General features: G+C 37.3%; 1 protein-coding gene across 2 annotated transcripts in view; it reads right to left on the reverse strand.

Annotated features, from left to right (window-relative positions):
- Window positions 1-25,907, reverse strand: part of Mgtor (nuclear basket protein megator) — a 676,213-nt gene that overhangs the window by 554,136 nt on the left and 96,170 nt on the right. For both annotated transcript variants that reach the window (XM_090385135.1, XM_090385134.1), the window contains exons 10-11: window positions 13,590-13,694; window positions 7,386-7,493 (exon numbers count right to left, since the gene is read on the reverse strand). In XM_090385135.1, the coding sequence (XP_090241261.1) occupies window positions 7,386-7,493; window positions 13,590-13,694 (213 nt within the window). The remainder of the gene's footprint in view (window positions 1-7,385; window positions 7,494-13,589; window positions 13,695-25,907) is intronic.

The raw sequence follows: 25,907 nt of genomic DNA on the forward strand, positions 1-25,907 counted from the left end.
ACGGGCTCGAACCCCGGTCTAATCAAGAAGCGTGTGCTACGAACTACTGCTCCTTCCCACCTGGCTACGGAGGCGCCCACTCATGAGTAACAGTGTCAAAATAGTTAACCAAGTTAGTTAATTATGATTTTTTCCTTAACAAATCCAGAATGTATGCTTCATTTCTATCTAAATGTTGCTGCATTGCACTCTGAATCATTGCCTCCAAGATTTTCCCTACCAGTGAAGGACTAACTGGTTTATAGTTACCTACTTCGCTTTTAGAACCACCTTTAGGTACTGGTGATACTTTGGCACTTCTACTGTTATGTTGTTGTTATTTAGTTTTTAGGAGCATTAGCAACTAAGGCCATATTGCTCCAGGAATATGCGGAAAGGTCATTCCCTGACCTTTCCGCATTCTCCATATTTGGTGGTGACGGGCTCGAACCCCAAGAAGCGTGTGCTACGCACTGCTGCTCCTTCTCACCTGGCTAAGGAGGTGCTGGCACTTCTGCAATCAAAAGGAATTGCCACCAAAGTCCAATGACACCCTCATAATTAACTTCAATGGTTCAATCTACTCTTTGGCTACCAACACCAAAATTAATGGGGGGGAGAATAAAACAGGTAAACTGCAGCCATTATCAATCCACTGCAGGATGGAAGCTTCCTTAACAATTCATTTTGAGGGAAATGGACCATAATCTGCCACACTGGTCCAGTGCGGGTTGGCAGATCAACCGTATTTAGCAGCCTGGGGCTTGAACCCTGGTCTACTCAAAGAGCGTGTGCTACTGCACTCTTGCTCCTGACCACTCGGTGGCCTCTGTAGCCGAGTGGTCACAAATTAATGGGTATACACCATCAACTCCATGAGCCTTATTTTCCTTTAGCCTCCAAACCTTTTTCTAATAAAGAATCATCTACAATTTCAGAATCGCTAATTTCATATGGCTCAGCTTCACCCACACAGCTTCTCCTCACCGTGAAGTGTCTTTTGTCAGTAAATATCAATGCAAAGTACCTATTCAATTCATCAACAACATTAGCTGGGTTACCTAAGACCTTCCTACTCGCATTACACGAGTGTCTGACCTAATTTGTTTTCTTCTTTTTATTCAAATACACAAAAAACTTCTTGTCCCAATTCTTTGTTCTATTAGCCAGTGCTTTCTCATACTCAGCTTTTGCCAATGTAACCTTTTCTGTTGTACTATTACAGATCAACTTATGGCCATTGTAGGATTTTTTTCCATAAAATCTGTATGGAAAAAATAAATAATAATTGCCAGATTTCTATTTGTTCCATGTGAATGAAATTTGGAATGGTCTGACAAATATTTTTAAAATGATTTAGGATTTAGCCGTTGTAGGATTTTTTCCATAAAAACTGTATGAAAAAAAGAAATAATAATTGCCAGATTTCTATTTGTTCCATGTGAATGAAATTTGGAATGGTCTGACAAATATTTTTAAAAGGCCCAAATATCAAATTTCATGAAAATTCATCCACTGGGAGTAGTGTTGTTATTTGCAGGTGGATGTACAGATAAACATGGTGAAGACAATAGACACATATGCATATTCAATGATAACGAAGAAATGTTACTCCACTATCAAATTGGCAAATAATACCATGTTACCTGGACAACAATGGTGCAATACTGAGGCCATCCACATAGCCATATACTGTGCGGCCATAGCAGCCCCTAGGATTAATGGAAGAGAAACGAGAGCCTAGCAGCAGAAGAACCAAACAAAGAAAAAGAAGGAACTGCAAGCATGGGATAGAAGGCTTCAGCAGAAGACAGAAGAATTAAGAGTCAAGATAGGCCAAATGACCCATTACCAGCAAGGTAATAGGAGTAAGAAATTGATTGGAAAAATGATGAGCATCCTCAAGAGAGACAGCGTCCACAGCAAACACAAGATCAAAAATCAGAGAATAAGGGATTATTTGGACGCAGTGAAGCAGAACCTCCTCGCACTCATCAAGAGATTACGCCGATACAGAGAGATTTCCCAGAGGAAAATAAACAACCGAATATTCAATGAGGACCAAAGGGCCTTCTACAGGAGTCTTGGAGAAGGCGGGAAAGATGAAAGCAGACCACCCGAGCAGAAGACCATTGAGGAGTTCTGGGGAAACATATGGAGCAGTGAAGTGAGACATAACAGCCGTGCACCCATGGATAGTTGTTTGTTTGTTATTTTGGTTTTTAGGAGCATTAGCAACTAAGGCCATATTGCTCCGGGGACATGCGGTGGTCATTCCTGACCTTTCTGCATCCTCCGTATTTGGTGGTCACGGGCTCGAACCCCGACCCCAGATAGAACTAGAATGGAAGAAAACAAAGGATGTACAAGAGATGAGAGAGTGGGAGATTTGGGAAGAAGTAAAACAGTCAATCTGGAACTCCCACGACATGCAAACCCCAGTAATAGATAGCGTCTACAACTATTGGCACAAGAAGCTCACCTACACACACATGAACCTAGCAGAGCAGTCTACTCGAATAATAAGGCATCCAGGGACAATCCCAAAGTTTCTCACTCAAGGAATCACATATCTGAAGCCTAAAACCAAGATACAGGAAGTACAGACCAATCACCTCTCTTCCAATGATGTACAAGATCCTGACCAGCTGCATAACTAAGAAGATATCAGACCACTTGGAGAGCCAGAATATAATGGCCGACAGTTGAAAGGATGCAAGCGGATGAGCAACGGATGCAAGGAGTAATTAACCAGAGATGCTGCAATTACAGAGCAAGCCTACAAGAAGCGGCGCAACCTGTACACAGCCTACATCAATTATCTGCAAGGCCTTCGACTCTGTGCCTCATAGGAGACACTGAAGTTTTACAAAGTCAATTCAACAGTGACAAACTTTCTAGAAGCAATGATGGTGAAATGGAGTACCACCATTAAGGTTGAGAATGTCATAACCAGACTGATCACCATCAGGTGAGGAATCTTTCAAGGAGATGCTCTGAGCCCACTGTGGTTCTGTCTAGCACTCAACCCACTATCCACAAGGCTCAACAGTAGCAAGTATGGATATAACCTCAAAGAAAGGAGAAAAAACCTGTACACCCTCACCCACATGCATGATATCAAGCTTTATGCGGCAACCAAGAAGCAAGTTCGGCAACCACTCCAGATCACCAAAGAGTTCAGCAATGTTATCAGGATGGAATTTGGTCCAGACAAATATAAGATCCACAGATTGCATCAGGGGAAATTAGTTTGCTGAAACTATGAAATGCAGACTGGTAAAGAGATTGAAGCCATGACAAAGGGAGAGATTTACAAGTACCTGGGAATGATTCAGGCTTCGCAATGCCAGCACAAGGAAATCAAGGCCTGCCTGACTGAAAAATAGTACCAGAGACTCAGAAGCCTGCTGAAAGCAAAGCTGAACAGAGGGAACACAGTTAAAGGCATAAACACCTATGCAGTTCCATTGCTAACAAACTCTTCAGGATCATAGATTGGACTAACACCGAGCTGGAGGATATCATGAAAAAGACAAGGAAAATGATAACCAAGAGCTGCCAACACCACCCAAAGCCAGCCATGGAGAGACTAACAATAGCTCGGGAAGAAGAAGGAAGGGCCTGATAGACCTGATCGAGCAGCAGAAAACAGCGATAGCTAATCCAGAAAAACACAGCACCACTCTACCAAGCCATAAGGAAGATTGACAAGTGGCATACCCCACTCAACCTAAGCGAGGAGTCCCCTCCCACCCAGACAGCACAAACGAAGCTAGAAAGATGGGCAAATAAGACACTACAATGACCTCCAACAAGACCACACAGATAAAATGGCTTCCAATGCATGACTCACGAGTGGGATGCTCTTCCGCGAGACCGAAGGATCGATGCTCACCATCCAAGACCAGGTAATCAACACCAGAAACTATAGAAAATACATTTCCAAGGAGCCCAGAGTGACACATGTTAATGACACCTGGCCTCAGAAATGATCCAACATATCACCGCAGGATGCAAGGTGATCACCCAGACAGAGTAGCCAGGATAATACATCAGAAGCTAGAAAGACAATACCAGTTGATCAAAGAAAGTGTACCATATTACAAGTACGAACCCCAGGCAGTACTAGAAACCCAAACCTACACGCTGTACTGAGACCGCGCCATAATAACAGACAAGACAGTCCCACACAACAGACCGGACAGAACCCTCGTCAATAAGAAGGAAATGGCTACCTATCTGATTGACATAGCTGTACCTAAAGAAAACCCATGAGGAAAAAATCAGGAAATACACGAATCTTAAGACTGGAGATCAAAGAGATGTGGCATATACTGTTGTTGTTGTTATTTGGTTTTTAGGAGCATTAGCAACTAAGGCCATATTGCTCCGGGGATATGCAGTGGTCATTCCCTGACCTTTCCGCATCCTCCGTATTTGGTGGCTCACGGGCTCAAATCCTGATCTAATCAAGAAGCATGTGCTACGCACTGCTGCTCCTGCCCACCTGGCTATGGAGACAGCGTGTGTGTGTGTGTGTGGCATATACAACAAATAACAACCATCCCAATCGTCGTGTCAACCACCGGTATGGTGCCAAAGACCCTACCTAACAACCTAGCAGCAACAAATCTCCCAAGAGAACACCTACAAGGAACGTCAGAAAGTCACAATCCTGAATACCTGTAGGAGTCAGAGAGTTCCTCGACCAACCATACCACCAGTCATAACAACCACCCTGGGTACTTAGTAGCAATACCCGTCATGGGGTGGAACCACCTCAATCAAGGAGAAAAAAAATTATAATAATAACAACCACCTTGTGTACTTTGTAGCAATACTCGTTGTGGGGGTGGAACTCCCTAATCAGGAAGAAATAATAATAATACAGTAAATCCCCACTATTTGCTGGAGTTCCTGAGAAATGGCGCGAATACTGAGTTATGCCACCCACAGTAATAAAAGGGATCAGTTCCAAATATGATATATATATATAAGAAAAACTAGTCTAAAATTTTTAGACTAGTTATGACTTTGTCTGTGTACATAGTCATACTATGTACACAGACAAACATACAGTACATGGTGAAATACAAGCATAAGGTATTGAAATGAAAATAAGAAGCAATTTAATATTAAATGTAACATTTATTAAAAATTTCAAACAGATCTTTCAAAAATATTAAGAATATGGGTTGCTGGGCAAAAAATAACTCTTAATCGAAGTTTGTTCATTTTTTTATTGAGCTCCTTTTGGATTTCCCTGTAAGGCAAGAGTAATTGTTCTAGGTCTCGTTTAAACTTGAAGCTTTTTTTTCCAAATTAGGATCCATTTCCACCACCTTTTCTGAAAGTTGTAAGGAGAGGCTAAAGATTTCCTTTAATGATTTTTCATTTAATTCTGGTCTAACAACATCGAGATCTTCCTCCTTGGGATCATTTTGGTTCTCATTTGACCTTGTCACTAATTCATCCAACTCTTCTATTGTAAGTTCATCTGCATCAGTCTCAATAAGATCCTGAATATCTGTTGCATCAATGTTTTCAAAGCTCCCCACTTTTATTCCCTGTGCAACTGCTACAATATGGGCAACCAGTTCATTGACATTGAGGATTGTTTTAGTAACAACCACTTCTGGTCACAATTTTCGCCAATACGTGCTAATTGTAGATGCTCTTATCTCATCCTGAGCCTTGATGTTGATCAGGCAATTTGCAATGTTATAATTTTTCCAACTTTGACTTTGGAGTTGACTTCCAAATTTGAATGGAGTCAGTTAAGTCTGACTCCATTTCCATTTTTTCAATTAAGCAAGAAAAAATTTTCCTAACATAGTAGAACTTAAATGCAACAATCACACCTTGGTCTAGCGGTTGTTAAAACGATGTGGTGTTGGGTGGCAAAAACACAATTTCAATGTTTAGTGGTCAAATTCTAGACTGCTTGGATGTTCTGGCATGTTATCAATAAGAAGCAGAACTTTGAAAGGAAAAGATTTTGAAGCTAAATAACTTTCCACCTCTCGCACAAAGCTATCATTAAACCACTCTCTAAAAAGTGTAGTTGCTACTTAGGCTTTTTTATTGGATTTCTAATAAATTGGAGGATGATCTTTATTCTTTTCCTTCAAAGCACGTGGATTGTGTGATTTATACACGAGCATCGGTTTGATCATGTGTCCATTAGTGTTTGCACAAAACAAAAGAGTAAGCCTATCTTTGGAAGCTTTGAATCCAGAAGCAGATTTCTCATTTTGTGTTAAGTACGTTCTGGCTGGCATTCTATTCCAAAACAACCCAGTTTCGTCTGCAATAAACACCTGTTCAGGAACATATCCTTTGTCCATAATTATTATTTTTTTTTAAATTCAGTCAGGAAGCTTTCTGCAGCCACGAAATCCACTGATGCTGACTCACCTACAAGTTTCACATTATGAAGGCCATAATGATTTTTAAACCTTTCAGACCAGCCTTTGCTAGCTAAAAAACTTATCCCGCCAGTGCTATCAACAGTTTCATCTTTTCATGAATGATGAGTGAACTTAACGGAATTTTATTTTGAGTTCAGTCTTCTATCCACAGATTTAAAGCCTTTTCTGTTTTTTCTAATTTAACATCATGAGTTACAGAGAAAATTTTTGAAGCAATTAGTGATTTTTCACGGACGCTACGACAGAATTTTTCTTCCAATTTCTTGATTGATCGTACCATTGACTTATTGATTTTATAATGTTTTGCACTGACGCGACACATTCACCATTAGAAATTCTGTCCAATAACTCAACTTTACTCACTAATGTCATCACCTTCTTTGATCTTTTCACAATTCACTTGTTATTTGTAGCCATATTTTCATAGGGGTTAGAAAAGAACTTGTCCACAATAAAGTCACTTTCTTTTAACCATTAAACACACTCGAAAAAGTCTGTTTACACCAACACACTGCAAAATGGTAGATTTTTCACTTTCATAAGCATATCAATTAAAAGCAAATGACGAAACCTTTCATGACAAGTGCACAACACATACTGAACAAGGATTAGCAGGAAACATCCGCACTTGATTGTGTCACCACTCTTCCCCCCACCCACTGAGCACTGTTTTGACCGGGAAAGATGATTTTAGCCACACCCATATTTTTAATGGTGGAAAATGTTCACGGCACTTTTAAATTCACATTTTTTTAGGTTTCGTTTTATATTAAATTAGCGACCACGAATATGCGCAACTGCGAATACAGATACCACGAATAGTGGGGGTTTATTGTAATAATAATACAGCATAATAGATTGCAATATATAGAGTAATAATTAAGTTCACATTACTGAAGTAATAAGTTATTCTGATCCATATTACATCAATTATTTCTCCTTTCTCAAAAATAAAACTATGTAAAAATTTACCTGCTGTGAAAGATCTGAACTCTGCTGTCTTAACCTATCATTTTCTTTTTCCATCTGTGCACAAATTCTGAATGTGTCATCCTTCTCAGCTTGCAAATGCTCCTGATCCTAAATTGATTTAAAAGTAACAAATTTAAATTGAGTTAAAATTAACAGCACTTTAATCAAAATGTGTAAACCAACTTTCAGTAATTATCCAATCTGTGATATAATAATAACATATCATAAATGTATATAAAATAAATTGTGGTGTTATAAATTTATGAAAATAACTGGTATAAGCCTGGGGAATGCATTCCTGTTGAATGCTATTCATACAAAATTTGACTTTTTGGTTTACTTTCTAAAATTACATAAAAATCCCATGGCATGGATAGTGAAAATAAATCAAGAAGCATGTATGCCAAAATTCCATAAGCCCAAAGGATTCTGCATCTTCCCCCTCCCAACTTTATATTCTTCTGGGGCCTACTGATGATATTTTGGCATGGGACTCTACTCTTAGAAAAAAACACAAATGTCTTTTCTAAGTTGACTCTATCTGTGCATGGTCAAGTGGCTTACAGGGAATCAAGAAGCTTCACACAGAGCAATCACATCTTTTTTTTTTTTTTTTATGAAAACCCCAAACATGAAAGGTATCAAAACCTATAGTATTTAGTACCATGCATGGGTTGACGGAGAAGTATGGGGGGGGCGGATGCCGGAAACTGCTCAAGAAACTAATCATGGGTTTCACCACTTCAAGCCTCCAATAAGCAAAGTGGTGGTAGTCCATCATCTGCAACTACGAACTTGTTTTTGGTAGCAAACAACACTATCAACTAGGTCTCTCAAAGTTAGCTGGATGTCTAGATGTGTTATCTGCCAAAGGTCATACATGCCAGATACCTATGAAAGAAAATACAGCCTTACATCTCACAGCAGTCCAGAAAACAGCATGCCAAACAGCATGCTCTCACAGGAAACACTCATCCACCTACTTCCTGACCAATTTGTGAACAGCTGGTAAGAGAAGACAGCCACCCAATGAGAGGAGAGGTACTCATCTACACTGCCACAAGTCCACATTCCCCAGCTTTTCACATAGTAGAGCCTCCATTTTTATTCTTCTTTTTTGTTAGAAAGGCCGCAGCTGGCATGTAACCAGTGAATCTTTGAAAGTTTTTAATTTAATTTTTTCATCTCAAATAGAGAAAGCACAGAGAGAGAGATGTGCTGAAATGTGAGATGACTTTTAGAATGGTACTTGTTGATGCAGCAAACTCCAATTATAACACTCCCACTTTTGACATCCTTTTTCTTCTGGTTCCATGATCTCATCAGATTACATATAAAATCAACAATCTGCTTCAAGGTGCCAGCACTTAACAACACAATTCAACCTTCTCAGCTGGACTGAAAGAAGAGTAAAACAAACTAAAATTCCTATTAGACAAAAAGTTCAAAGATGAAGAACTGAAAAGAAGAAACTGAATACCAACAACTTGGAACTTCCATACCTCTTTGCAACATAAAAGTCCATAAACCCAAGTTTCCAGCCAGACCTACTATTAGCAGAAGTTATCAATTCGGACAGAAGATTTCTAAATGGATAGTAAAGCTTCCTTCCCAAACAATTCCCCAAAACCCACACACCTTAAAAAAAAAAAAAGTCGGGATCTCATATCCAGAAGAGGAAACATCCATATTGATCAAAACAGACATCTTAATGTCTTTTGACATCACCTCCATGTTCACCATCATACTACTTGAAGAAGGAAAAGCATGTCAAGAGCACTCTCTTGACATCCACCTATAGGAAGGCACAAACTACTATCAGTTACAGAAATGCTAGACCTCTTTTTTTATCAGCAGGAGAAAAGTTTTCATTCAATGACTCATTCTATTCCCAAATTTCAGATTTAGGTATGGGAAATGCCCTTTCTCCCGCTTCCTACAGAAATATTCATGAGAACAATTTGTTAGAAAAACATCCTATCAAACTGAAGTATTAGGGAAGTTATGTTGAGAGACATTGAAGCTATCTAGAGCCATAGCACTGAAGAATTACACTGTTTTTTCAATAGTCTCAATTCCTCTCATCCTACAATAAAATTTAAAATGGAAGTACAGAACAATGAATTCCCATTCCCGGATATAAACCTTTACAGAAATTCCAAGAACAATTTGGATATCGGTATACAATACACAAGAAACAAACAAATATAAGTCTTATACAATTCTTGCCATTCATATTCTACAAAAATAGGAATCCTCAAGACCTACATCCTGAGAGTCATCTGGATGTGCAAAAGTATAATTTATCAACAAGAGCTAGATTCCATCAGGCAAGGATCCTGAAATGCAATAAGTTGTAAGAATTAGGTCAAAGCACTTAATAAAGTTATTTTTCATTATGCACGAGTGGCTCATTTTGAAAATTAATCCATGGATAATCACCACACAGCATCATTTTCAAATTATAATAAATGATTTCTAATAATAAATATGTATTCTTTAGTTTGTTTTCATTGCATTGACTTTTAGTTCATTCTGTCAGACCCACTCCTTTATACTAGTAAATGATCAAATGAAACTCCTCCAATGTGTATTCTTCATATAGTCAATAGCAATTTAATACTCATGACAAATTTAAATTTCTCATTATGTATACCCTTACTGTTATTATTAGACCTACATTAAACTGGTATAAAGTGCACAGAAATTCAAGTTATTATTTTTATTTCTTATTCATGTATCATTCGCTTTTATTCGAATACATACCTCTTTTTTGTGTATGCTGGCATTTAACAGATTCATATATAATTACACCATATTTCTAACAATCTTTTATATAGACATCTCTCTATACATTAAAAAAGATTTTCTCCTAGGGATATTTATTCAAGCCAAATGGGAGAAGAGGGCGAGGCACTTACGTCACTACAAATGCAATTAATTATTGACAGCTGCCTTCATAACGTTCACGAACCTCGTGCACATGCTTCACTGTCTAACATTTGATGTTCCATTGTAATGTTTTTTGTATATTAATGAATATTGTATATTTGTATAGTTTGTAAATGTTTCAGTTAAATATTTTAGTCTGCCCTTTCGGATGCAACAATATTCCTCATACATTATGGAACCCAAAGCAAAAGGCCTTTTGGCTAAAATCTATTATTTGGGTACCACTTGTCTCCATGCAGTGGGCATGGTCGTAGATCGGAATGACTGTATGGTCGAGTTCTGTGATTGGATGATTACTGTGAATGCGCTTTGTTTCTGATTGTTTTGTGTCATTGAGGAGGTTCTTAGCTTAGAGAAGGTGTTTATCCCCCCCCACTTGCCTCTGTTTAAAAATCGGAAAACGATTTCCCGATTTTAAAACAGAGGCAAATGGGGGGATAAACACCCTAGGTATGTCAAGAGGGGGAAGGGCTAAACAGTGAGTGGCACCTGCCAATCACTGCCTTCTTCCTGACTTTTAGTCAAAGTATGGAGTGGTACCCAAGATCTGAATTTTTACCAGACCTTTTTCCTAAGTGACCTATGTAAATTCAGGTAAATAATTACATACTAATATTTATTCCATCTTGAGTAAATAAGCACAGGTAAATAATTACATAGGTCATTTCCTGATTAGATATCGATCGGTGTGTTTCGACAGGTGTGCTTTTACATAGAAAAGATTTGGGTAAAAATTCAGATCTTGGGTACCTCTCCATACTGCAACTAAAAGTCAGGAAGAAGACAGTAATTGGCATGTGCCACTCACTGTTTTCTCCCAACCCCCTGTCCTCCTATTACCTGCCTGGTGTTTATCCCCGCACTTCTCGCTGTTTTAAAATCAGGAACTCGTTTTCCAATTTTAAAAAGCAGGATGGCAGGGTAAGCACCCCGTCCTTGAAGACACAAAACAATCAGAAACAAAATGCATTCACAATCACCCAATCACAGAACTTGACCGTACAGTCACTCTGATCTACGACCACGCCCACTGCATGGAGACACGTCGTACCCAAATAATAGATTTTAGCCAAGATTTAACTTACGTTGTCATACCTCTACATATTACATAGAAAAGTGTGCACGGGGGTTGGCGAGGCAAAGCAAGCAGGGGGCAGAGCCCCCCTAGTATATATTAAAAAAGTTATACATATGGATGTTTGCTGGTCTTCAATGTTCATTATGTGTACTTTATCAGTTTTAGCTAAAATCCCCAGCAATCTAGAATATTATGAATACAGACAGACAGTTCCCACTTTACAAGTTCCGGATTTACAAGTTTTTTTTCTCAAGTATCAACAAAATCGAAAATATGAACATTAATTGCAAAAAATGAATGGTAAACATTCATAAATACCACATTTCAAACCATGCTTGTAGCTATACAATACAGTGTACCTCCACTTACCGTTCCAGAGGCACGATTGAATCGTGAAAATTGAAATTTTCGCTATATAACTAAGCTATTTATCTCTCTAAAAGGTCATTTTGTAATGAAAATTATATTAGTTACCAATTCAAATCATTACAATGCATCGTTATCATATGTTCCGGTATAAGAATCAATTTTGAATGCCTTTATGATATTTTTCTAAAACACATTTCTGAAAGTCACTACCATAAAACAATAAAAACAATTTGCACTTTCCGGTTTATCTGGCTTTTCTGTTAAGTGAAATCAATTATAAATGGGTAGTAAACTCAATGTTATCGCATTTGCAAAAATACCTATAGCTGGAATTGTGTGGGTTTTTATGTTAATATGACGAAATGTGTTTCCTCTTCACTGAAATCTTCAATCATATAAAAAACAAATAAATTTTCAGAATTTTCTCTTCATTCCTTTATTCCAAGAGTGGTTTTCGCATCACTTTGTGCCTCAGTAAAACAATATTGTGAAGATAAAAATATTCCTTTTCGGTTGATTCTGATTTTAGATAATGTAGATAATGCACCTGGCCACCCACCATTTGTGCAACATCACCACCCTTAATGTTAAAAAATTTTTTGCCACCAAATGCGACACCACTTTTGCAGCCAATGGACAAGAGTGTTATTTAAACGTTTACAGTGCATTATCTTCAAAAGACATTTGACATGCTAATTAATGCAACGGATAAGGAGGGAGGTACAACTGTTAAAGAATTTTGGAAAGAATTCCATATTTTAGACTCAATTAGAATAATACAACAAACCTGGAACAAAATTACAGAGAAGAGCTTGAAGCGTGTTTGGAATAAACTGTGTCCTCAGTTTATTGATAATTTTGAAGGATTTTTGAATGATTTTCAAGAACCAGCAGAGATCGTACAAAATGAAACAGAAGCAGATTGCTAACCAATTGCAGCTTGATGTTTCTTCAATTATTGTCATTGATCTGTTTAAAGCACACAATGGAGAGCTCACAAATGAAGACCTCTTTGAAATAGCAAGATCTGAAGAAGCTGAAGAAGATTTAACAGCTGAAACTCCTGTTCATTCCTTCACTCTCAAGGAACTAGACGAAGCTTTTCAACACATAGAAAAAGCAATTGAGATTTTCGATTCACAAGATTCAAATTTGGAGCGTACTAGGAAAGTTGCTACTGATTTAAAAAATGCTTATGCATGCTATCGTGAAATTTACAAAGAAAAGAGAAGACAATCTTGGAAACAAACGCCTCTTGATGATGAAGAAGAATAAACATTCTTCAACATTTGTAAGTCAGAAATAATTTCTTTATTATTATAATTTGCTTGATTTTACAAGCTACATTTTTATTTCTTTGGATAAATCAATTATTGTTTAAGCATAAACTAATTAGCTAACTAATTTCATTGTTGAGAATGTAACCCCCTGATTTTAACATTATGTCTATGAGAAAAAAATTCCCGCTTTACAAGCGCATGCGAGGAACAAATTAACTCGTAATGTCGGGAACTATCTGTACTTTAAATCAACATCTTGTAAGCAAAATTATATTTTAATACAACATTTTCACTTACTTTTAATCACCAAATATTTGGTTTAAAGACACAGTAAACCATAAAATTAACACCAGAAATGAAATCTGAACATTCCTCTCCAAATCAAGAAAATGTATTTGAACATTAATATTTAATAACTAATTATACAGAAAAATTACTTCAATATATATTTTTTAATTTTACTAATATACAAGTTAAAATAATAAAAAATCTTATCAAAGGACATTATGAGAAGATGTATCCTACCACAAGTGAGCTGGCCAACTGGTTACGGAGACAAGATATTGTTTCCAAGGCTTTTTGGTATTCTTGAAACCTCTGGTTAACTACAGGAGTGTTTTCTTCTATTTCCTAATAAAAGAAATGAATGCTAATAAATAATAAAATAAAAAATGTCATTTAAATGCCTGACACACCATAATTTCCCTACCAGTAATGTGTGTAATATTATTGTTGACAATAACATGCACATAAGACTGATTAAACCACATTAATTTCTGATTTGCTTATTACAGAATATTACGTATTCCAAAAGAAAACATAATTTCATATAATGTGTCCATTTATTTATATATAAACTGTCTAGGAAATTTTAAAATCACTGTTGTGATACCTTACCTATGTTTCCATAATTGTAAATGCTGACTAGCTGATTCACTTGAACTTTTTAAGAGCATTTAAAAAACCGAAAAAAAGTTGAAATTACTAAAACAGTAAACTAAAATCAACCACTAAGACACAAAATGAATATAAACCATTTGAAAAACAGACCTGACTGGAAATCAAAATTAAACTGAAAATAGTGCTGCTAAGTGGCGCACTGAGCCAGGTGCAGCTGAAAGCAACTCCGTTACAGGAAACCTTGAGAATGAAGGGATGAACAACTCCTAAAGGGAAATTTTATAAAGAAAAATTTAATAAACTTAGTTGATTAGAATCCTACAGTGAGCACTCCTTTCCCCATAATACCACTGAGTAAAAGAATGTATAAGGGGCATATTTTAGCAATATGGAAGAAAAGTGCATGACTACAGCATTTTACAGCTGTGGACACGTGGAAACTTGTCCCCATACAAACAGCTACAGAAAACAATTTGTGGGTGCATAAAATAACTTTTGCACCCACAGGTAGCTTTCAAAGTTTTTCCTTACCATAAATTGGAAATGCTTTGCAGTATTTCCAGTTCAGCTGGCAATTCACCCATTTTCTCATTAATTACAGTATCGGTTAAAATTCCACTTTTAATAGCATAATCAAAGAACACACCTTTGAAAGCATGCACTGTGAATTGCAGTCGATAAAAATAAGACTGAAGGGCACAAGCTATTTTCAATGGGAATTCTCAGGAATCCAAAACACCTGCTAATGGCTAACTCCTCCCAAGGTGTTTGGAATGCATAATACAACTCTGGGGAAGGGTATCAAAATATACTGAGCACTAGCAAGTAAGCACTGAGTAAACTGCATGATAGCAGGGGACATCTGTAGTTCAAATATTCTGATAAAGTAAAAAAAAACAAAATTCTGTCAATAACCTGAATTCTGTATAAACAGAAGCGCCTAAAAAAAGGGAATATGGCCACTTTTCTTACTACCCCAATGTACAACTCTCTCTCTCTCTCTCTCTCTCTCTCTCTCTCTCTCTCTCTCTCTCTCTCTCTCCCCCCCCCCAACATTTACACAATGGCTTAAGCTTGTGGACTCTAAGAAATATATTTCAATAATTAAAATAATCTATATGCAAATTAGTCAATTATGAAATCTACAACAACAATGTACAATAATCGATTATATCATTTTCATGATCAGTTATAGGAAAATTAGCTGATTATAAAATCAGCTAAGAAGTACTCTCCACAATTATATATAGTTCTGGAAGTTCTGGACAATAGTTTTGATAGTGTCAGATTGAATCCTTCCACTTCTTCAGTGTACCTTCTCTTTGCAGAGGTTGGCTGTCATCTTCGCAATGGATGGGGTAGAAGCCCTAAATAAATCCTCCTTACTCTGATCATACCACTCTCTGAGGTTTGCTAACCAAGGCTTCTTTCTTTTCCCTTGACTTCTTTTTCCATTGATCTTGCCCTGGATTATCAATTGCAACATCTTATATTTGTCGTTAATCATGAAATGTGCTAAATATTTTATTTCCTCTCCTTAATGGTGTTAGTTATTTCTGTCTTTTTCTTCATTCATCTCATGATCTCATCATTCTTTATGTTATAAATCCATGACACTCAACATTCGACTGTAACACATCTCAAAAGCATTTAACTTATTTTCAGTCTTCTTTGTCAGTGTCCAGGCCTCAGCTCCATAAAGGAGGACAGAAAAGACAAAACAGCTCAATATTCTTGTTCTTAAAGGAAGCATAAGATCACTGTGGCATAGAAGATCCTTCATTTTAAGCAAGGCTGCATGTGCTTGTTCAATTCTTGAATATACTTCAACAGAATGGTCCCAGTCCTCACTCAGCATACATCCAATTCAATTTCTTCAATATTGATTGTAATTTTTGTTTGCACTTCTTTCTTACTGATCACCATAAGTTTTGTTTTCTTGATGTTTAACTTCAGACCAAAATTTTCACTTATTCTATCAACTCTATCCATTGATGGTTGTAAATCCTTCTCAGAGCTGGCCAGCAATATAGTGTCATCTGGATATCTGATCATATTTATTGTATTGCCATTAATCTTTATCCCTTCTGTACATCCCTCTAAAGCTTCTTTAAATTTTTTTTTCAGCATACACACTACACAATATAAGTGATTGAATATAACCTTGACGAACTCTTCTTTTAATTTATCTCTTCCGGTACTTCTCCTTCTATGCATACCTTTGCTGATTGTCCCCAATACAAATTCACCTTATTCTGATGTTTTACACATTTAACACTTTATGTCTTACACATAAATTGTTCCAAATCTTCTCTAAGATTTGGAATAGTTTGTCACATCCTTGGTCCTTGAGGTTGTCACAGACATTCTCTCAGATTTGTCAGACAAGCTGCACTTGCTACCTGGGAGTCTAAAACGCTGATGGAACTGATATTCGGGTGACACTCAAGTCAAGTCGACCCAATTTCAGCGAAGTCCGGACAGTCTGTGATGGCCAAATCCTCTGCTTGCACCTTCACGATGGTGGGACTGTTAGTAATTCTGGGTATAACCTCCATGCACAAGTACATGGTGAGTGACCACCCAGGTGTGAACTAACGTAAGCAGGGGTCGAGGTGTGGTGCCCACACCACATGGAGGAACACCGCCCCCCCATGTTACCAGGCAGTACTAGGTGGTAGATGACTCTCATCAACCGGTGCAATACCACCACTTTGCTTATCGGAGGCTTGAAGTGGTGGAACCCATGTTTAGTCTCTATAGTTAAGTTCCGGTCAACCATTCCCTATCTCTTCCATCATGCAGTATGATTGATGACTTTTGAGGTTATGATGAACGTCGTGGCGAGATCCAATATTCCTTACATTTCGAGGGCACAGCTCTAAAACGGTGTTCGCAGGCCGGCCGCTAGTTAGTACACCGGACCGAACCTATTGGTAACTCTCTAGGAGGCTTCCGGATCAGCTAGTGTATAATCTTGTTACCTCCAGATAGTGACTGGAGGGAGTCCAAGTAGTGTGTATGCGGGGAGCATTGTCGAGGCCATGTTATGTCAAGGATCTGAGTATATTCTTACCATGTGTACGCCATGTCCAAAAATTTCATTACTTCATACAGCATGTCCCACCCACTTTTTCTTACTATTGAATACACCATGAATTGTCAAACTAATAGAGCAAGTTTATCTGCGAAAAGATCTAAACCTCCCAAGCACACTTCCCAATTCATTTCACAAATATACGTGGTCTCAATTCTAATCTCAACGATGCCCATTTCCACTTGCAGTCTGCCAAAAACCCATGTACATTTTCTGACAGAATCTCAGTTATCGGTTGATTCAACTACTGCTCATCTCAGATGCCCAAATTATTCGCTGTATGATTCCTTTCGCCTCAAAGGTGGTACTTGTGCATATGTCCGTTCTGATATTCCCTGTCAGAGACTTGGCAATTTGGAATCTCCTCTCTGGCTTAAAATCTCTCTACCTCATTGCGTCAAATTCATAAGTTGTCTCTATCGTTATCCCAATTCCACTAATCACTTGGAGCTCTTTGACTTCCTCTCTTTGCAACTTGACTTTCTCCAGTCCAACTTTCCTAACAGTGAGATAATTTTCCTTGGTGATTTTAATGTTCAATTTTGATCTTTTTCTCACAAACAACCCTTCTAAGTACACGGTCGAAATGAGAGGTCCTTTAGGCACTTCAGATCACAACTTGGTGATTGTCTCTTCTCCAATGGAACCTTTATCTCGTGGCTATTCCCAACCTCGTGTTGTTTGGCATTACAAGAATGCAAAATGGGATGACCTGCGAGACTTCTTTTCTTCTTTTCCTTGGTAAGATTACTGTTTCAAAACTTCTGATGTCAACGTTTGCTCAGATCGTGTCAGTGAAATTATTCTTGCAGGAATGGAATCCTTTATCCCACACTCCACTTTAAAATCTCGTCCTTTATCTAAACCTTGGTTTTCCAATAAATGTGCTAAGGCTGTTCAAGAGAAGAATGTTGCATATCGTAATTGGCTTGTTTCTAATTCTCCAGTTTCATTTTCTGCCTATACCAAAGCTCGCAACAATTGTAAAGCAGTTATTAAGCAGTCCAAACTAGAGTTTGAACAGGCTAAGAGTAGAAAACTTGCTTCTTGCCCTAATGGCAGCCAAGCATTCTGGTCTCTTGCCAAAGCTATTGGCTGCAACTTTTGCCCATCTCTGCTCCCTTCTCTGCCCAAAAGAGATGGTTCTGTTGCCACTTCAGCCAAGGATAAAGCTGACCTGCTGGCATCCCATTTTAATTCCAACTCATGTATTAATGATCTTGGTAAAACACCTACCACCATTCCCAACACACTCCATTCAATGCCTCCTATGGTCTTCCTTCAAAAGGATGTCAGAAGGATTTTGACGAATCTTGATGCTAAGAAAGTTCCAGGTCTCGAAGGTATTTTTCCACTTGTTCTCAAAACCTGTGCTCATGAACTTACTCCTATTCTTTGCTGCCTTTTTTCACTTTCTTATTCCAAAGGTGTTTTTCCTTCTGCTTGGAAATTTGCTCATATCCAGCCAGTTCCTAAAAAGGGTGACAAATCCCTCCCATCCAATTATCGTCCCATTGCAATTACTTCTACTCTTTCTAAAGTAATGGAGAAATCAATTAACTGCCAACTCTTAAACTACATAGAAACCTTCCGTCTGATCAAAGATCACCAGTATGGATTCCGTCAGTGTCGATCCACTGGTGATATTCTTACTTATGTTACCCATTTATGGACTAAATCAATGGAAAGGTTTGGGGAAACACAAGTAGTTGCTCTTACTCAAAGGCTTTCGATCATGTTTGGCATAAAGGTCTTCTAAACAAGCTTCCATCTTATGGTTTACCAACTGTTTTTAGCATTATCATTAGTAGAGGCATTTGATTCAAGAAAGCAAGCTTATGCAGCATCAGCCAAAAAAAAACAAAAAAAAAAAACCCACTTCCACTTCACCCCTCTGTTCGTTCAAAATACCTGTCCAGCTGAGCCTTAAACTTATTTAGGCTATCAACCTCCACCACAAGGGATGGAAGTCTGTTCCACCAACCAACCACCCGCTGGCTAAAGGCAAATTTCCGCACGTCTATCCTACATCTGTCTTTCCTCAATTTGAATTTATGCCCTCTCAGGTGATTTTTCTGAGCTAGAGGAAGAATCCCATCAGCATTGAGCATGCTTAAACCATTCAAGGCTTTATACACCTCTATCAGATCACCTCGCTGGTGCCTAGTCTCCAGACACTGTAATTTGCAAAACTTAAGCCTTTCTTCGTAAGAGCACCCCTTTGTTCCATTCACTAATCTTGTTGCCCTTCTCTGTACTCGTTCCAGCAGCTCTACATCCTTCTTGAAATGAGGCCTCCAGACTTGTATACAGTACGCTAGGTGTGGCCTGACCATTGCCTTATACAAATAACCAATTACAATTTAGTAATTGGTTATCCAGTTTTCTCTGTGAACGCTCACTGAGGATGATGGTAGATGGCTCTCTGTCTTCTAACTTCCCCACTAATGCCAGTGTCCCCCAAGGTTCAGTTCTTTCCCCCACTCTTTTCCTCTTGTATATTAATGACCTTCATCCATTGACTGGAAATCCTATCCATAGTTTTGCCGATGATAGCACATTGCATTCCACTTTCCATTTTGAGAAACCTTGTCCTGCTCAATCAGCTTTAACTTCTCGAAAATCTGCTACCAATTCCTTAAATGCTGATCTTCAGGTAATTCTCCAGCGGGGCAAAGACAACTTAGTTGATTTCAACCCTTCTAAAACTCAGTCTTGTTTTATATCTCGCAAAAAGGATTCTTCTGCTCCTATGCTTATCTTTAGTGACACTAAGATTTCTATACAAAATGATATATCTCTTTTGGGGATTACCCTGACTTCTAATCTCTCTCTTGGCACAAGCACATTACAAATATTGCTTCCTCCCCATCTAAAAAACTTGGTTTTCTCTTTTGCTCTCGGCGTTACTTTTCTTTCAAACAGCTGCTGACTCTGTATAAATCGCAAATCCTCCATGCCATGGAATATTGTTCCCACATCTGGGGTGGTGCCCCCAAAACCTCTCTCAGGCTTCTTGATTCCATTCAGAATAGGGCAGTTAGGTTAATTAATGATTCATCTCTAACTGAGTCTCTCCGCTCGCTCTCTCATAGACGTACTGTTTCTGCTGCATGCCTCTTCTACAGATACTTCCATGAGCACTGGTCTTCTGAATTGGCTTCTATAATTCCCGCTCTGTCTTTCAAAACGGTCCAAACACATGCCGCCACCAACCAACATCCATTTACTGTCCAACTTCAAACTCACAGAACCAACTTTTCATCTTCCTCGTTTATTCATTCAACTGCCGTTTTCTGGAACAACCTTCCTTCATACGTATTTCCTGAAAATTACAGTCTACAAAAGTTCAAGCCCAATGTCAATAAATATCTTCTTTCTTCTTCTGAACCTCCAACCCAAGCACAGTACTAAGTACTATAGGTTCTAATACCTCTCGTGTTTGTGGTTTACATAAAAAAAAAAAAAAAAAAACATCTTACCCGTTTTTAGTTTAACATTTTGCTTTATTGCAAAACGTTAAACTATAGTCCTAATAACTAGGATTGAATCAGACAGATGATTAGTTTAATTATTTTTGAAAGTGTTATGTTATTGAGTATTATGTTTATTGAACTTGGATTACACTGCTGATACCATATGAGACTTGGTTTGTACATGGTTGGATTTCTTTTCCATGTATGTGACATTGGCTCACAGAAGTATTGTGGGAATTGACGACTGGTTTGTCCAAGCAGTTGTCAATGAGACAATATCATTAGGTCTCTCTCTCTAGTTTAGTGTGAGTAATATATGTGTTTTCTGTTTTGGTCTTGAGTTGATTGTAAGGACAAAACTTAGGATAAGGTTTGATTTGTTTGTGTTAATTGTTGATTTGTTGGGCAGTATGGCGAAACCTGACAATTTAAGCATGGAAAGGATACATGCTATATGTTTATGTTCTCTTTTAGGTGTGTGTTGGTTAACCTACTTGCTATGGTTAATTAAAGTGTACCCTCTAAAATGGATGGAGTTTACATGCTAAAGCTGATTTCATCATTATTGCTTCGTTGTAGAATGTTAGTGTTTTCTTTATTGTCTTATTAAGAGTTCTAACTGATGGCTTGTGTCATATGATTACTTCTTTGCATAAGTGCAGGAGTGAAAGCACTCTTCCTGCAAGGGTTAAATTAAATTAATATCCAAAAATGATTGTAGTTTTGATAACCAAATTTGGTATTTACTAATTGTTATAAATAGTGATTTGTCTATTCTTCTCTAGTTGAGAGAAATGTTAAATGATTGGCTTTGTAAATAATGTGTATATTAGTTTTACTTTTGATCTGGTTGTGTGGCCTTATCAAATTGCATAAGTCCTATCCACTAGCATCTTATATTCTTTACTCTTTAAACTCTTGCTTTCTTCCTCTTCTGGGAGTGCTTATTTCTTTCATTCCATTGCTTTTCTTCTCTTTCTCATCCATTCCCTTACTCCTACTTCTCACACTATGTTCCTTCCTTTTCGTTTTTCCTTATTCATAGGAATAACAAGTTTTCTTGTTATCTCACTAAGTCTTTGCCTGTTGGTGATCTCTGGCACACCACCATGTGGCATGGGATGGGAGTCAGGGGACAGCGGACCAGGTGTTTCGATGCGAAGTTGCCAGGTGCCGGCACTCAACATAACACACACAAACACTTGTTCACACTTGCCAGCTTTGGTATGTGTGAATAAGTGTCATTTTGCAGCTTTGATCATTTGCTTTTCAGATGCTACTGCAGAGCACATAGGGGAAACCCTGGAGACTGCCTCAAAAAACAAGAATACCTTAAATGTCTTACCCAATCGAAGGCTTTTGCATAATCCAAGAAGCAGATGGATACCTCTTGGTTCACATCTTGACGTCTTTGTACCAGGACTTCCCTGGTACCCAGTCCTTGTCAGAAGCCAAATTGAGAATCACTAAGTGTTTCCTCACATCTTTTATAAATTCGGTTGTGTATAATCCTTAGAAATAACTTCAATACATGGTTCATCAAACTAATTGTTCTAAATTGAGAACAACTATTTTCACATTTCACTACGGACATGAATGATGATTTCAACCATTTCTGAGCAGACCAACCAACACCTCCACCTTTATTATCTTTAATAGTTCTGTAGGAATTTTGTCAGGACCACCTGCCTTTTTGGGTTTAGCATATTTAACAGCTAAGATCACTTCTTCCTCCATGATACTCAGTCCTTCCACATTTTCTGATCTGTCAAACTTTTCATTTCTGTTGTCATCAAACAGTTCTCTGATATATTCTTGCCAGCACTCAAATTTTTCTTCAATTGAAACTGCAATATTTCCGTTCTTTTTTAATATTAGGCTACCAGTTTTGTAGTGTAGTCCTAATACCTCTTTCAAGACTTTATGCTTGTTGAACTGGTCATGTAAGGATTCAGTTTCTCAATTTCTTCCCATTTGCACCTCATCCAGTTTTTTTTTGCTTCTTATTTTCTTCCTAATTTTTGTTCTAATCCTTCCACTGTTTTTATTTATTTATATATATTTTTTTCCCATTTTCCTGTCAATTTCATAATTACCTAATTTGCAAATAATCAAATAAAAACTTGATGCCTATCACTAACTTACTGAATTAGCAAAAGGGCTGACACATATTCAGCTCAAATTCAAGAACTACTGGTAAAATCAATTAATTTAAAAACAGCACTCAACATTATTTTAAAGCAATTATCCACTAGGCATATGCCGAGGGCCTCACATATAACAGGGACCTCAAAATGAAACACGATAATAAAAAAGTAATAATAATCAAATAGACATGAGTAGTGTACAAGCCATGGATATATTTCTAAAATCATTGTGATAATTTATCACATTTGGCAATCATCTGAATTTCCTGCTAGTATGCAGTTTTAATTACAGGACGCAATTTCAGCCATTAGTACTGCTGGGAACAGCCACTGTTTCAATATTTACACAAGTCATGGTCAACACTTACTGCACCTAGCATAAATAAGCTTGTCACAAATAACGATGTGTTCCTTAGCTATAAAAGTGGCATCTTTTTCTCAAGTAAATTTATTTCATTGCTCCTTGTTCATCATATTGTAGTCGCCCCCCCCCCATTTTTAACTCAAGTAAATCTTTATCGGTTATTGAATTGGTTGTTTCTCTCTCAATACTTTCAAAATCATTTCAAATATGCGAAATAAATTATTAAGGATCTTAGCAGTTTTATTGTGTTCAATAAATTGTTTTGTAGATCTTGAAGAGATTAATTAATTGTGTTAATTAGTTGCAAGAGTTTATTCCAAAGAACTATGAACAAAGATCTCATAATTGTCAAATATAATATTTTTAATAATTTATGTGCTTCTATTTTGCCTATAGGTTTCTTGTCATTGTTTATAGTTATTTCTTTCAAAGCTTCTTTAATACTCCCATAGTTTTCTCTTAAAGCTAAAACTTCATTTTGGGCTACCCACATAGTATCACTTACTCTATTTATATAATGAGAAGATTTGCATTTTAAACAGTTGATGAAAACATCTCATCACCTTATGAAATTTGAAAAAAAAAATACATAAGTTTTGCACAAAATCAAAAGAATGTAGAGCACCAGAGTTCCCACTAACTTTAACAAGTGGCTTGCACATGATACATACTTTGCAGTTAGACACAATGTGTTTTTCTTTTAGCCCATATCCCGGAATGTTTTTCCAACCATGTTATGTTAGCAGCATTATCATATGACTGGCCCCTACAATATCAATGCAAAACTTGTGTCTAATATTCAAAATGATATGTTTTAAATATTTAGAATTATGTTTGTTGATTATCTTTTTGATTTATGTATCTCAAAACAAAGGTTAGTAGATCTACACAATTATAGAAAAATACACGGCATCTTTGATCTCACAAATGATCTTTAACTTCCTTTCCCATTATATTGATTAATTTGTCACAAATTGTTTGTGATAAGTAGCTAACATTTCCTCGATCAAGATTAGTAAATCTATCGAAATGCATTTTAGGTAAAGTATTAATTTCTGCCAGATATTCTATACAACTAAAAAAAAAAAAAAAAAATTCCCTTTCTATTAAAATAGAATGTTTTCTATGGTCTCTAAAAGCAATACCTGATGTGATTAGGTATTGCTTTTAGAGGCATGGGCCATGTGCAAGCTGCTCATTAAATTTATAGGGAAACTCTAATGCTGAATCTTGCACTGGTACTTTACATTATTTTGATTAACAGTTTAAATTTTCTTCAAATGTGTAGCCAATGAATAGTCTCAGTTTCTATTTGTTTAGTCAGAACTATATCAATATGACCAGCTATTGAAGTTCTCTTTCAAAAACACACATCAATGTATGATAATAAGCCCTTGCCATTTTCTGAATTTAGTATGATAATAAATAAATATTATTGAATTGGTTTTATTGTACAGTACATAATATCATAAGTACTGCATCATAAGTACAATATCATAAGTACTGCTAGACAAATCTGAATTCCACCCGGAGAGTGGGTGCAAGAGTACATAAAGTTTTTACAGCTACAGCAAACAGAGAAGTTTTTGCTTTTTTTTTTTTATTGACTTAAATTGGCATACTAATTTATTTTTTAGAGTTGCTTTATATTCCTAGTAACAATACTTTAGTTTAAATTGAATTTAGATAGAGATTTTGTAAGTTATTACTTAGTATCGGTAAGGGTATCAAATCCATGTGTGGACAGGTTTTGCAGCTCCCGCAAATGAAAAGTCTTTAATTATACTTAGCCGCTTTATTGACTTAATTGTTAGATTAAATTATTTTCTATAAGTAACTTATAGACCAAGTCAAGCTCCATGGTTTATTTTGAATTTAGATAGTGCAATTTGGAAAGTAAATAATAGACCGTATCTGTAGATTAATGTACGTAACTTTTCGTCATTGTTATACGATACAATGTGTGCTAGCGAAAAGTTTAGCCGAAAACTAGATAGCGTAAGGTTTAACAGAAAACTAGATAGCGAGTATAGAGCATCAATTAATCAGTAAAATTTATTAATCTTTTTAAATTTCATTGTCAATTGACGGGCCCATCAAGCTCTCAGCTGCCCACATCAACGCCAGAATTTGCACTTGGGCATCACGTGACACAGAGGCAACCCCCAAGGCAGAATGCGCTGGTCCCGAAGGAACTAGTAGTTGTTGGTGACTCTATTGTCAGGGAAACGGGGAACATGCTTTGTAAAAAGGATAGGTGGAACAGGACCAGGGTATGTCTGCCAGGGGCAAAGGTTGATGACGTTGTAGAGCGAATATCATCTTTTAAGGGCACAAAAGGTGATATAGTTGTACACGTTGGCATTAATGATATTAAGAGTAAGAGACCGGCAGAATTACTTAACAAGTACAGGTCACTGTTGAACAAAAGCCGAGAATTAGGGTTGAATTTGAAAGTGTCTGCAATTCTGCCCAGACACGATAGGAGGGAGTATATGATGAGAGCCTTGTCGATCAATTCGGCCCTGGAAAGATTGTGCAAGGCTCAAGGGGTAGAATTTTTTTTAGCCTAGACTGTACTTGTTAACAGGAGAGATTGCTTCTTCAGGGATGGGATACACTTAAATAGAAAGGGTGCAAGAATATTTGCTGATGCTATCGAGGCAGTGTTAGGTGGGTCGGAAAACTGCTAGCTTGGGGGGAGACAAAGACCAATAGATTGACAGTAGCCACTGGCAGAGGTGAAAGAGATTCTTGCACTGCTTCTATTAGAATGAGCAGAAGCCTGAAAAACAAAATGCATGATATTTTAGAGACTGCTGGGAGCCATTGCGGTACAAGTAAACACATGGGTTGTGT

This window comes from Mastigoproctus giganteus, chromosome 11 (genome assembly GCF_048544385.1).
Source record: "Mastigoproctus giganteus isolate SK-2022 chromosome 11, ASM4854438v1, whole genome shotgun sequence".
Taxonomy (NCBI): Eukaryota; Metazoa; Arthropoda; class Arachnida; order Uropygi; family Thelyphonidae; genus Mastigoproctus; species Mastigoproctus giganteus.